This window comes from Ostrinia nubilalis, chromosome 14 (assembly GCF_963855985.1).
Source record: "Ostrinia nubilalis chromosome 14, ilOstNubi1.1, whole genome shotgun sequence".
Taxonomy (NCBI): domain Eukaryota; kingdom Metazoa; phylum Arthropoda; class Insecta; order Lepidoptera; family Crambidae; genus Ostrinia; species Ostrinia nubilalis.
The window spans coordinates 13,233,931-13,247,556 of record NC_087101.1 but is presented as its reverse complement, the minus strand read 5'-3'; the positions used below and the strand labels follow the sequence as shown (position 1 = coordinate 13,247,556).

Below are 13,626 nucleotides of genomic sequence, written 5' to 3'. Positions count from 1 at the left end.
CTTTCCTCTTTATAATATTAGTATAGATGTATTTTTTTGGGAAGTTGGTTTGTGGAGGGGGCCTGATGACCTGAAATACAAGCTTCTTTTAGCTTAGTTTAGGCATCAGTCTCCCACAATAATCGAATTCTACTATAAGTCTAAATTGTATTAAAAATATTGTAATGATTGTTGTGGTGAGGAAATAAAGCATTTTTATTATTTTTTTATTATTATATTCTGTGAGGTCACTAACACTTGAGAGCATGTCTGATTTTTCATTTTAAATGTCACATTCAACGAAGCAAAAATGTAATCACAGTCCTCAGTTCAGGTAGCTTCCTGGCGGCATTCCTCAATATTGTAATTTACAGAAATATTTGTAAAAAGCCTGCAACTAATCCCGCACAGGCTCATTATAATATTGCGTGCGTGACGTCACGAATACTACAGCTAACCTTAAGTCAGTCAAACCTCCCCCACACGTGACGACGCTATTGCTGAGCGACTGCCGAACGCCAGTTCTACGCAGCGCTAGGCTGCGCATCGTTTTTATTTTTTCGGATAAGTAACGCAACAGCGGAATGAAGGGACTGTGATGCTGATCCAGCACCGCGTCGATACTGCGCGAGCGCTGGCAAGACGACGACGCTCAATAGACGCTAGTGTACAGGAGCCCTTAACATACCTCCGCCGCGAAGCAATGAATCGCAAATCCCTCACTCGGTTTTCAAAACAATTTGGGGAATGTACTATGTGTAATGATTTAAATGTCACCCTGTATAATATTTGTACCTCTCGCAGGTACTTCCCTTTGAACACGGCGCTGGAGGCGCCGCCCGCGCCGCCGGCGCCCGACACGTCGTCCGACTCCGAGCCCGACTCCGAGCGCTCAGACTGCAGCCAAGACTCCGAACCACAGCCCGCCAAGGTAACTTGACACTCGTTAAAATGCTCTTGAGGAGCCTTTCTTCTTCTTCTTTTTAGAGTTCTGTAGTCCTGACAAGGACCCCTTATAGTTTCGATATGTCTGTCTTTTTAATTCGTGTTTATTTGGTTATTTTATTTTCTCCAAAAAATTCCCTTTTTCATAGAGATTTAAATATATCGGAATAATAAAATAAGAACCGACAAGGAATAGATTCGTCCTCGTGAATGCAACAACTATACTAAAATGGATGTCCGAATGTTAACGACCCCTCTTGACTGTGACAAATACACAAGATGGGAAGAGACAGAATAGATTGTCAACTCGACAGTCGAATCGATCTTTCGTATCGCTGCTAGTTGGCCGTACTTTAGAAGAAAATATTATAAGTGACTTTAGATGAAGTAATTCTTCTGAAATATATTGTGTTAACGACGAACAACTACGGAACCCTGCACTGCGCGTGGCACGACAAACACTTGGCAAAATTTTTTGTTGTTGATAATACCACCGAATAATAATAAGTACTACGTACAGAAGTTTTACTTCGCGAAGGTATTTAAAAAAATGTATGCTCAATGTCATTAACAATATGGTGTAATTTAGCCTGTCTCAAGAGTCAAGCACCATTTTGTTGACAAACGTCAGTGATCGGCACTGCGCCGAAGCTATAGGGCTGACTTCGGTAAAATGATGTGACGTGAGGTGCCAAACTGCGGAAAATGGCGGAGGAAACACATGATTTAGCATGAATTATCATGAATAATATTAACTACTTACCTCTCAGTGTCTTGAGGCAACTTAAAAAAGTACATTCTGTGTTTTTATTGTTATTTAGGCAGTTAAATACTGCACAGTATTTAGTACACCATTTTCTTTATTTTCTTCCATCATACACAAGAATACGCGTGCGTGAGTCAATGTTCGCTCGTATGTGAGGCCTTGTCGAATAGTATCCTGTAGGCCATCGTGCGTGTTTTGTTTTCGATGTAAACTCGCGGAGATGAACAGGCCTGCTACAACTACAAGAATCCTTCTACATATTCGTTCGTTTCAGCCAAATGACGTCCACTGCCTCCCCCTCAGGATTTCCTGCGCTGCCCGCATCCAGGTACCTACTTCCCGCGACTTTGACCAGATCGTCGGTCCACCTAGTGGGAGGTTTGCACACTCTTCGTCTTTCGGCTTGGCTGGTCGAGAGCTTTTTGACCCCAGTGGCCACAAGTATACGAGCTATCTGCCCACGCAAGGAAACATGTATTTGTCCAAACCTATTTGGGACCAACTACATGTTTCTTTGCTTTCATAATTTAAAGAAATCACTCCATTGAAGAATAGCATTTAGAATTGAATAATAGAATTGGTGACAATATTTTACTTTATTGACGGGTTCAGGGCCATGCATATGCATATCGAATAACCACAGTCTTATCGAAGTATAATGTCAATTATACGTACAACAATGTAGCAGAAATGTCAATAGCATATTTAACTTTCCAGCGGAAAAAGCTGACGAAAGTGAAGCGGAGCAACAGCCAAGCGGAGAGCGGGCGCTCGCGCTCCGCCAGCCGCGACGACGCCGACACCTGCCGCGCCTGCAAGCGCACGCTCGAGGCCAACCGCAAGCACACGCACGAGCGCTTCCTCGTCTGCACCGTCTGCAGCGCCAAGCGTGAGTCGCAGTACCAGGTGTAGCGGCCGTGTAGCTGACGACAGCGAGCGGAGCGACAGCAAGCGGAGAGGCGCTCCGCTCCGCCAACCGCAAGCACACGCACGAGCGCTTCCTCGTCTGCACCGTCTGCAGCGCCAAGCGTGAGTCGCAGTACCAGGTGTAGCGGCCGTGTAGCTGACGACAGCGAGCGGAGCGACAGCAAGCGGAGAGGCGCTCCGCTCCGCCAACCGCAAGCACACGCACGAGCGCTTCCTCGTCTGCACCGTCTGCAGCGCCAAGCGTGAGTCGCAGTACCAGGTGTAGCGGCCGTGTAGCTGACGACAGCGAGCGGAGCGACAGCAAGCGGAGAGGCGCTCCGCTCCGCCAACCGCAAGCACACGCACGAGCGCTTCCTCGTCTGCACCGTCTGCAGCGCCAAGCGTGAGTCGCAGTACCAGGTGTAGCGGCCGTGTAGCTGACGACAGCGAGCGGAGCGACAGCAAGCGGAGAGGCGCTCCGCTCCGCCAACCGCAAGCACACGCACGAGCGCTTCCTCGTCTGCACCGTCTGCAGCGCCAAGCGTGAGTCGCAGTACCAGGTGTAGCGGCCGTGTAGCTGACGACAGCGAGCGGAGCGACAGCAAGCGGAGAGGCGCTCCGCTCCGCCAGCCGCGACGACGCCGACACCTGCCGTGATACTGCCGCGAAATACATTATAGTTTCTGCTTGTATTCTAACACTAGCGCAGGTGCATGGAATGGTTGCCCGTTCCGGATTTTCGACGCGGTCCTGCGCTCAGCGATGGACACCCTCAGCCTATCCACCCACGTCTATTATTTCTTTACGTCGCTATAGATTAGTGCCTGAGGTATAGGAGCGGCACGGGAGGCTGATTTTGTGACGGTCAAACGTCAGCGAGACTTCAGATTTGTATGCCCTGTCACGTCATAATATGTCAATATCACCCCCGTCGTGCCGTTTCCATACCTCAGGAACTTATTATATTGAGTTAGCGCTACATCTACAATACACAGCTCTTGGTGTGTACCTCATCCCATCGCGTGCGTAGAAACGCGTTGCACGCGTCCACGTCACGCCACGCTGCTCGTACAATTTTTCGATACAAACACTCGTGTGTGAGCAGCTCACGCTAGTTTAGTGTAGACCCATCACAGTGTAAAATGTCGCTGATCGTCCGCTAAGACTACAGCCGCTGGCTCTTTCAGCTTTTTATGGTGTTCCAACTTATTATTGTGGTATTTATATCTTGTATATTATATTGCAGTGCATCCGGGCTGCACGGAGCTGAGCGCGGACACTGTGCGCAAGTGCCGCGAGTACGCGTGGGCCTGCAGCGGCTGCAAGCGCTGCGGCGCCTGCGCACAGCCCGGCGCACTGCTGTGCTGCTCGCTGTGCGACCGCGGCTACCACGCCGCCTGCGCGCCCGCCGCCGCCTCCTCGCAAGGTGGGTATCGTAAGCTAAGACTCCCTCACCGGGGGCCACGGCATATGCTGAGTTGAGTCCCATTGCGATGGACATCGCTGTGCGACAGGGTGGCAATGCTCAGTTTACTTTCACTTTCATTGTATGTTTTATGTCACCTATGTCTTATTTACTTTTTTTTCTATTATTTACATCTTTTGTCTTATGTGATGTCCATGGCAATAAAAGTTTTCTTTCTTTCTTTCGTCTTTCTTTCTTTCTAAGACCAGAGTAAATACAAATGAGTAGGTCATCTTCATAGAAACGCCCGGGCGCGGTTTGTATGTGAGCGCGCCAATACGTATGCGGCGCGCACGCACACACCAAAATTCAGCGCAACTCACCGCTAATTCGCATGTCAGTGTGTGCGTGCGCGCCGCATACGTATTGGCGCGCTCACAAACAAACCGCGCTCGGGCGTTTCTATGAAGATGACCTACTCATTTGTATTTACTTTGCTAAGACCATAACCCGGTTCCAACTTAAGTGAAGAGGAATTTGCCGCAAAGATAGCCGTTTATTTCCACCAAAGCAGAGAGGAGAGAAAACGTGAGCTGTGCGTGACTACCGCGTTCACTGCGCGCTCGCAGCCGCCTTCTCAGGTTTGTATTTAGCGTAAGCGGAACGCAACGGAGATGCGGACTATGGCCTGCTTTCCACCAAAACGAAGAGGAGTTTGCCGCGAAGCTGGCAGGATATTTTCACCTAAGCAGAAAGTAAAGGTGACGTGAGCCGTTGTGAGTTGTGAGAGCTCAAAATGACACTTACAGGTGTGCGAAAGACGGGGAGAAGGCAGCGGGGAACTGGACGCGAGCGCCTCTCAGCCGCCTCACTCGAGATAATATCTCCACTCTAGTGCTGCCATTAGCTCGCTCGCAGTACAAATTCTATAGAAAAATGAGGCCGCGTAACAAGATTTTGTAGACTCATTTATAGACCCTAGTAATGTAGATACTTGCTACATCCATCGTGAACTGCTACCTTTAGACACCCACTATTTAAATGACAAGAGTGCGTGGATTTTACCTGCCTAGCTCGCACTTATTGCGTTAAAAAGCCTGACAAAGGGGACTGAGTTTCTTCCGCCACTTCTCAGCACCAGCCCATATGTTGTCCCGAAGTGGTGGTAGGGCAAGCTATATTTAGGACGTGTATAAGTGCCCCAGTAAGGACCTATGTACTGAATAAACTATTTGAATAGGGTATTTTACTCCATGTAAGAAAAAATATAAAAATGCATGTCTTTAATAGATTTCATAAAAACTAAACGGGAAACGTTGATATTTTTACATAAAAGTGCAAATAGTATTTTAAATTCATTTTTAAAAACGCATCTTTTTAATCCGTTCTTCAAATGTCTAAAACGCCATCCACCATGACGGATCCGCAGTGACGTCACTCCGTTAGTAAACAAGTAGATTTTGGCTTGATTTATGTGTAAAATATTGAATTTGTTTGTGATAATATCACGTTAATGGACTTTTAAGTTTTATTTTATTAAAATGGCGTCATGGAAGACGGTTTTGTGAAAATAGAAAGTTAAAGAAACTAACGGAGTGACGTCACGAGCCGCGTCAGCATGGCGGCTAGCGTTTCCGCGCGAAAAGTCAAAATCATATTTACACTCAAGTTTTTAAGTCATAGGCTTTTAAAAACTAAAATTAAAATTCCACTGGTTCATTATAACCTTAGGATTGATTTACAACAAATTTCAAAAAAAGGTGTAAGACCCTATTTGAACTAACATCCAATTGAACGTTCCAGGGCGCTGGTACTGCGTGGAGTGCGCCGTGTGCCGGTCGTGCGGGTCGCGCGACGCGGGCGGGCCCGAGTGGCACCCGCAGACGCGGCGCGGGCCGGGCGGCCACAAGGTGTACTCGCACTCGCTGTGCACGCCGTGCGCCAGGTCAGTACCCTCGCGGCGTCATGCGGAAGAGTGAATGACCTTTTCGTGTAGCGTGTTTTGTTTTTGAAACTGTTGTCTGGCACTTTTAAGGGGAATGACCTTTCGTTTTGTTTTCTGGGACTTTTGTAGTCCCGTTGATGATATTAGTGACTGTTTTCACCATCAATACCTAATTTTTAAGTGACCCCTATGTAAACAAAATTCCTGTTATTTGTTAAGAAATTGTTACCATAGGGGTCACTTAAAAATTAGGGATTGATGGTGAAAACAGGCATAGGCCTCCCCAACCCGCCAATCTTTGAATTGCTTCTTGCAATTTATAACTATCAGAGGCGGACAACCTCGTGCAGAAAGACTTAATGCCCGTTTTCACCATCAATCCCTATTTTTTAAGTGACACAACAGGAATTATGTTTTCATAGGGGACTCTTAAAAATTAGGGATTGATGGTGAAAAGGGGCATGAATCACATGATGATGATTGTATTGAATCGACCAATTTTCTAAACAATAAAAAAACTGCAGATACTAATGGCCTACAAAGTATCTTAGCAAACCACGAAAGTAGAGATTCTTCAAAAAAAGCCAGTTACAGTTTTATGTTAATTTAAATCTGTTTATTTAATGGCTAAGCCATTCTTATGTTACACGAAAAGATGATTCACAGTTTTAATAAATAATTGATAAAAATAATATTTTTCAAAAACCATTAAAAGCAATAACATTATCTGATCTCTATATTATGAAATATTAATTAATAATAAGAAATTGCCTAATTTTAAAAACTAGCAAAAATGTTTCGTTATCAAGATAAATTCGATACAAATAATACTTATTTCAAGCTGATATATTACATGTATGTTATTTTCATAATGCGTTGCAGCTGAAATCAGTTTTTAAAATAGTAAATCTAGTTCCATTTACTCCCAATTATCATACATTTAGTATGATCAGTCGAGTGTTTTGACGGCTCTTAGTAAGGAGATACGCGGGTAAAATAGTTTACTATAAAAGTCTAATTAAACACAAAAATTGTTGTATTGACATAATACTTGCTAGTAAATTCTGCTGTCGACTGTACTTCTAAGTTTCCTCTCGTATCTCCTGTGAGCCATCCCAATTTAGCAATTTGTAACCAGCTGATTTAAAGATTATATTTTATTTTACTACTTATATTTCTATTTTTTACAATGTTTTTATGTCTTTTTAACTAATTTTTTCATATCTTTTTTTTTGCATAAATCAGCTTGTTGAAAATTATGCAAACCTATAGAATATGAATATCCATGTGTGAGTGATCAAGTCTGTTAACCTAATAAGATAATATCAGTATAATCCCTATAAATAAAATAGAATAGATGACAACTGTTATAATATAAAAATTACATTTGATTGGTCCCACCTGAGACCAGATTTTTTCTAATAAGAAACCATGATTAGTATCATTAGAGACCGTCATTCCAATTCATCTTGCTTATCGTTCAAACCTCTGTAGAGATTTTGATGATTCCCAGAGAAAGTTTTACGTAGGTAGGTATTTATGTTTTAAATTAATGTAAGCAAAGCATAATTTGTTTTTGCTGTGTTACGACTTTTGATCACCTCACACGTGTTTCTTTTTAATTTTATTTATTATTTATCACAAACTTATCTTACTTCGTTAGTATTTTCCCAATACTATTACCTACATATTCATGAAAACATTTTCTTGTGATTTTAAGTTTGTGATAAAAATATCCCAATTTTTTGTTGCTGAGAATTTTCAACTGATTTTAATACAAATGTGCCTTTCACTTTGGGTTCTTCACTAAAATGTAACTATTTGGTTTTTGTTCCTTTTTGACTAATAAGTAACTTACAAAAATAATGCAGTGACACTATCTTGTGAAGAATCAATTGTTGTTAAAACTTTCGACGATCGCTCTCCCTGAGACAGTGTGATGAAAGTTCTTTAATGTTTCCGGTGTTGTTTTTCAAGTAAATCCAAGAGGGGCATCAACAAGTGAACCCGTTTAGTTCCATTATCAAGAAGAATATGTAGCGAGGGACGCTCACGAAAGTACACAAGTTTTATACAAGTGTTTCGATGATATATGTGTCATTTGTTTACTTGACTGGTCTTGGTAGTTACTCACGTCATCTCATTGTGTTCATGTGGACTAACACGGGCTGCTCCGTTGTGTTCGACGTCTGCCTTCACTCTGTCGACATGCTTGTTTCTGGTTCCTCGTAGAGTTTGGACCCCGCAGAATGTTTCTCTATGCCCCAGCAGCGTAACTTACTCAGCACATCCCCCTACCGTATTTGATAAGTTGCATGCTAACATAAGTTTTAGACAGTCGTTATTATGGAGTTGTTTGCTCTGTTGGTGTTTATTATTTTTTCATAATTTCGTATAGCAAATCATTTTTTAATTCCGAGCAGACAAATTCATACGTCAAAGAACAGCAAAGTGGTATTAAATAAGTAAAACTATGGGCGGTGGGCGCGTATATCGCTAAAATCTATTTGCACCATGTTCAAATACAGCACTGTATCTTCTTAACACTGTTATTATACAGGAAGACACCTACTTTTCTGTTCCTTCCGTATCTTTACTGTTATTGGTAATTGTATTTCTATTCTTAACTAAAATTGATGCAATACATAGGTGTTTATTTTGAACATTCGCTTTTCTTTACGATTTGATGGAAGTATTGCCTCAATGATCGCGGGTGGCGTCGCTCACCAGCCATTGCAGACCCCGACTAACTCATCATCACCATTTGTACTGACTAACAGGGCATAGAAAGATTTCCCCAGGCGTTCACTAACTCTGAATATTTTATTACTTGTCTTCTGGCTCTACACACGGTTATTTTGCACATAATTATAGAATAAATGTTATTATGTATGTATCGTATATTCTACTATGACTTAGCATAAACATTACACAAATTGTTTTTAATTTTTAGTATAATAAGTAATACTTATAAGTAAATCAAAATTAGATAACACTCACAAGTACACCTTACTGTTACATTCAAAATTTATTGATTACAATCTTTTTTTGGTTTAAGTAACACTTCAAAATATACAACAAATTCATATTGTTCTCTGTCGCACTTATGCAAACTGGTACGAAGTAAGTGCGGCAGGGGCGTACATTAGAGCCAATAGGAGATAAGTAGTAAAGCGCGCGTCACGCGCAGGCCTCACGCATTGGCGTAACTTCTCTCACGCTCTCTCTCTCTCTCTGGCAAATTATCTTTACTATAAAAAATATGTTTAATTGAATAACTGGCACTAATAAAACACTTAAAAAAATTAACTGAACTACATATAATTCTGAAAATATCACATTATTAGTTACTCAATCATTATTTTTTAAACACAAAAGTCAGCTCTAAAGAATTAGCGTCAGTGCATAAGCAATTAGCCCAGTGATTATCTGGCACAAAAAGTGTCATTATTGAAATGATTGAACTCAATGAAAATCTGTGGTTCGTAAATACTCAAAATAATCAAAGCCAACTATTGAACTTTTTCCAATACAAAAAGTGTATTTCTCTAACTACCTGTCATTGGTAGAATAATTCATAATGCAAAATAACTTAAAAGTAAATTTATTTCTGCCAGAGTTAAAGTAAACTCAATCGTAACGTTTGCCAGAGAGAGTCGACATTCGCTTGCGGCCCGTTACGCCCGTGCCGGCCAGCCGTGAGTACTAATGCCGTGTTTCTGTGTTCCGGTGCTTGCGTTGTGTGCGTGCGTAGGGCGTATCGCATCGGTCGCTACTGCCCGCTGTGCGAGCGCTCCTTCATCGGCCCCAAGGGGACAATGCAGCTCGTCATTTGTAAACTCTGCGATAGGCAACTGCATCAAGGTACGTCATTGTAACGCGGGTGTGGGCAGCAGGCGTAGGGGGCACTAACGTTGGGGTAGTCTGTGCATTTTTTGAGCTGCGAACACTTGCCAAAAAACTATTGTCATTTGTTTTTCACGTCAAGTATAACATTTTACAAATTCGCTCTTAATTGTACAAAAATAGAGTACTTTTCGTCAATGTCAGCTCTGAAAATGCATAAACTATGAACAGGTTTTGGTCAAAGACTGTATGCTATGTTAGTCTTTGACCAAATCTTAAAAGGTTGCTAATCCATGCTTACATATTTACTAACAGTACTTACATCACATGATTAACCTTAAAAGTAATATTAAGACCCGTGCCAAAATTTTAAGCGTATAAGTTAAAGAAGAACGTAAACTATGAGAAGTATGTTTTATGATTTATCTCCATATTATCTGGATTAGCAACATATCAAGTCCTATTTACCAACTAAATGTTTCCCACGTCGTTCTAAGCCTCACCGTTTTATTTGCTCGCATTATCCCACAGTGGGGGTTTTATTTTGTTCCGTACCTGTAATGTATAGTTAAAATGTTATCCTAACAATTCGCTTTGCCCGATCCCATCTACTGCATGTTTCAACCGCATCATACAGTTCTCCTTTGTGAGCTGATCACATCTCGCTAATAATTTCGCTTGCTTGTCTGTCACTTCATTTCGAAATCTCAAGAATGTTGAACCAGCCTGACTGTAAACTCGTAACGGATATATCGTTAGGAGGCTTTTGTTAGATGTGTTAGATCCGTGTAAGCATGTACATACACAGTGGTCGTGATAGACGGTAGAACGTGGAACATACAAATGAATCGACGAGGGAACTCCGAGGAATTGCAGTTTGTGTGTGCCATGCGTTGTTGTTAGGCCTAGGCGATAGTCGAATGTCGAGATCTTTGCGGTGCGTATGCTGTCTTGAATAATGTTACAGACTTACAGGGAACTTATGGTAAGCAGATTTTTTCCGGTTTATTCCACTGGGTGAAAAAAGAAAATTTTTTAGTGTCCCCATTTCACCTCGGAGCCATTTCACCCAGGTGAATTGAGTCGATTAAAGCGGTCGCATTTGTTCACCTAGGAATTAATTCACCCAGGTGAACAGATGCTACTTTTTTCATTGATCAAGTGGACTTATACCCGCATTAATACATAGGCGACTGCTTTACGCTTTAGTCGACTCAATTCACCTGGAAAATAGAGTTGGGTGAAATGAGGACACTAAAAAATCTACTTTGATCACTTAGGGGAACAAAGTAGAATAAATCCATTCCATCAAAGCCCAAAAGAAATCTCTAAAATATTTTTTAAGATTTCATTTGGGCTGTTACTAAAAATCTGATGATGGCCATAATATCTCTAGAAGTCTTATTTTATGTAAACCGCAATGTGAACTAAATACGCGTAGTGCATAATAAATAATTGTGTGCTTTGAGCATTATCTACAATATGTATATCAAGAATGTGTCTTAAACATAGATCAGTTTATGCACCGCAATGAGCTCTTGTCTTGTATAGATCGAAGCCAAGGTTCATCGTCCTATGGAGCTGAAAATAGAAGATGACGGGAGCTGAGAAAATGTACACCATAACTTGACTATGATTTCATCCCCATGATTCCAATTCTTAGAGGAAAATATTTTTATAAATTATTATTGATGGTTTCCAGAATTTTCGTTTTGAACATTTGCGTTTGGAGCTGCGTAATGTAATGTAGCCTTGTTTATGTATCAAAGAGAAACAATTCATTCAATTCCGTTCAGAGCAGTTAGGTATGAAAGAATCATGACATGATTAAAATAATTGGATGTATAAATTATAATTGTTTGCGGCGAATCAACCCTAAAATAAGTCGTCAACGTTGCAGCGTTACATTTTCCTAGCTCGCGTCTTCTATCAATCCAGCTCCAGCGGCCGGCGATGAGCAGCGAGTGACCTTAATTTGCGTTTGCACACAGAATGCGTTAGGCAGACGGTGTCGGCGCTGAACGTGCTGGACTACACGTGCGGCGAGTGCCGGCGCGGCGGCATCACGTCGCGCGCCGCCGCTGTGCGTCTGGCGCCACGAACCATCGCCACGCTGTTCATGGCCAAGCGCCGCTTCAACAAGTACGCGCACCGCCAGTACCTGGCATCGCGCCGCCGGCCCCACGCCGACGCCGACGCCGACCCCGCGCCCGACGCCGACGCCGACGCCGACGCCGACTGATGCCGCGCGCTACGTGACGCCCCGCTGTATCATAACCACCCTCCCCCCTGTATTATATCTAGCCGTTGTTAGCTCGTAACTCTTATTCGCTTCGGTAATACGGTAAGGTTGCAGACATCTGATTAATATAATAACCGGTAGGCTATATGTAAGTTGTCGGATAGTGGGGATCCTAGCAGTGTTTCGCTCTCGCCGCGAGCGTAGATAGATGCGTAGACGCAGGTCGCGTGTGAACTGTACAGTAACTTAATACTAACTTCACTATATGGGTAGCTGGGCAATTCACTATGTTTAATATTAATATTATTGTTTTTCTAAGTGTCCGAGACGAATCGTGTGTTGTGTACGGCGAACGTTGTTATTTATGTTGGAGGAGTGCGGACTTCGGACGCGTCAGTGAGTGAACGGTGAGAAAGTGCTGACGTTGTGCATGTACGGAACCGTGCAGATCGGGACTTCACCAAACTGGAAAATAAAAATGTATAAACAAAAAACATCTGCCTTTCAATGCATTTGATTTTGTTTCGAAATTGTTTGTTACTCAGAAATTGGCGATTTGCAGTCGTTAAGACAGTGCGCATTTTGTTTTCGATGTAGATTAAAATAGTGTATTGTTAATTTTTGCTTAATAAGGTATTTATTTTAGTTATACTTTTGTATGGATACGACAGTATACAATCGTTTGTCTCCTACTACTGGCCGGGCCGCGGCGTCGCCCGGTGCATCCGAGTGAAGCCTGATATGAATTTACTTATGAGTTGGATATAATTTTATCGTGAAGTTTCCCCCTAATACACAATTTATTAAAATTGTTGATTTATTATGCTACATATATAGATTACTTTAAGATTTTTTTCGTTTTTGTAGTTTAATTGTATGAATGAAATTCAGCAGCTCTTCTATCAAAGTGATTTTCTTACTTAATTTCAAAGTACAAAGTAAATAGGCTACCTTTATTCGCTAATTTACTCACTTTCGTTCTGGAAAGCATATGTCCCAATGAATATAGATTTATTATAGAAAAAAGATCAAATAAATTATTTAACACAGAGTATATTATGTTTATTTCATGATGATATAAAACTATTTATTTACGAAGATAGTATTATAAACGATATAGCCTCGGGTCGTATCGGTTTCCAGGGCGAACGGTTTGCATGTCGGCCCATTTCCTCCACTGCTGTGCAATTGGCAACGTGTGCGTGTCGTAGCGCTGGTGAGCGCAAGTGTGGATCGGTAACTGCATCGAATACTGATTACTTGTAATGTATCATGTTTAGTTTATAATTATGCTTTGGTTATTATTAATCATAATTTACTTAGTGACAATTTATAAGGTAAAATTTTATGTCCACAAATTGTTTAAATCATGTTATAACTTTTATACGATGTACACAACTGTCTGGCGCGTCTCACGCGCCGTGATTCGCATTGCTTTATTGACACAGGTGAATTATTAAGACTTACTTGTAAGAGAATAATGATAACTTTATGTCTACTTAATGCAAGTGTAAACGTTCTAGAAATCTCGCACTGTTCGGTCAATTTTGTAAAAAAATAAAATAAATTTAATTTGAATTTTGTTTTTTATT

The 13,626-nt window shown here is 41.8% G+C and overlaps 1 protein-coding gene across 1 annotated transcript in view; it reads left to right on the top strand.

The window, feature by feature from the left end:
* The window catches only part of LOC135078200 (uncharacterized), a 46,526-nt gene extending 32,914 nt beyond the window's left edge, over window positions 1-13,612 (top strand). Inside the window, exons 10-15 of the mRNA XM_063972786.1 lie at window positions 784-910; window positions 2,408-2,579; window positions 3,843-4,022; window positions 5,805-5,946; window positions 9,701-9,810; window positions 11,784-13,612. Coding sequence (XP_063828856.1) covers window positions 784-910; window positions 2,408-2,579; window positions 3,843-4,022; window positions 5,805-5,946; window positions 9,701-9,810; window positions 11,784-12,034 — 982 coding nt within the window. The 3' untranslated portion in view covers window positions 12,035-13,612. The remainder of the gene's footprint in view (window positions 1-783; window positions 911-2,407; window positions 2,580-3,842; window positions 4,023-5,804; window positions 5,947-9,700; window positions 9,811-11,783) is intronic.
* The last annotated feature ends 14 nt before the right edge of the window (window positions 13,613-13,626 follow it).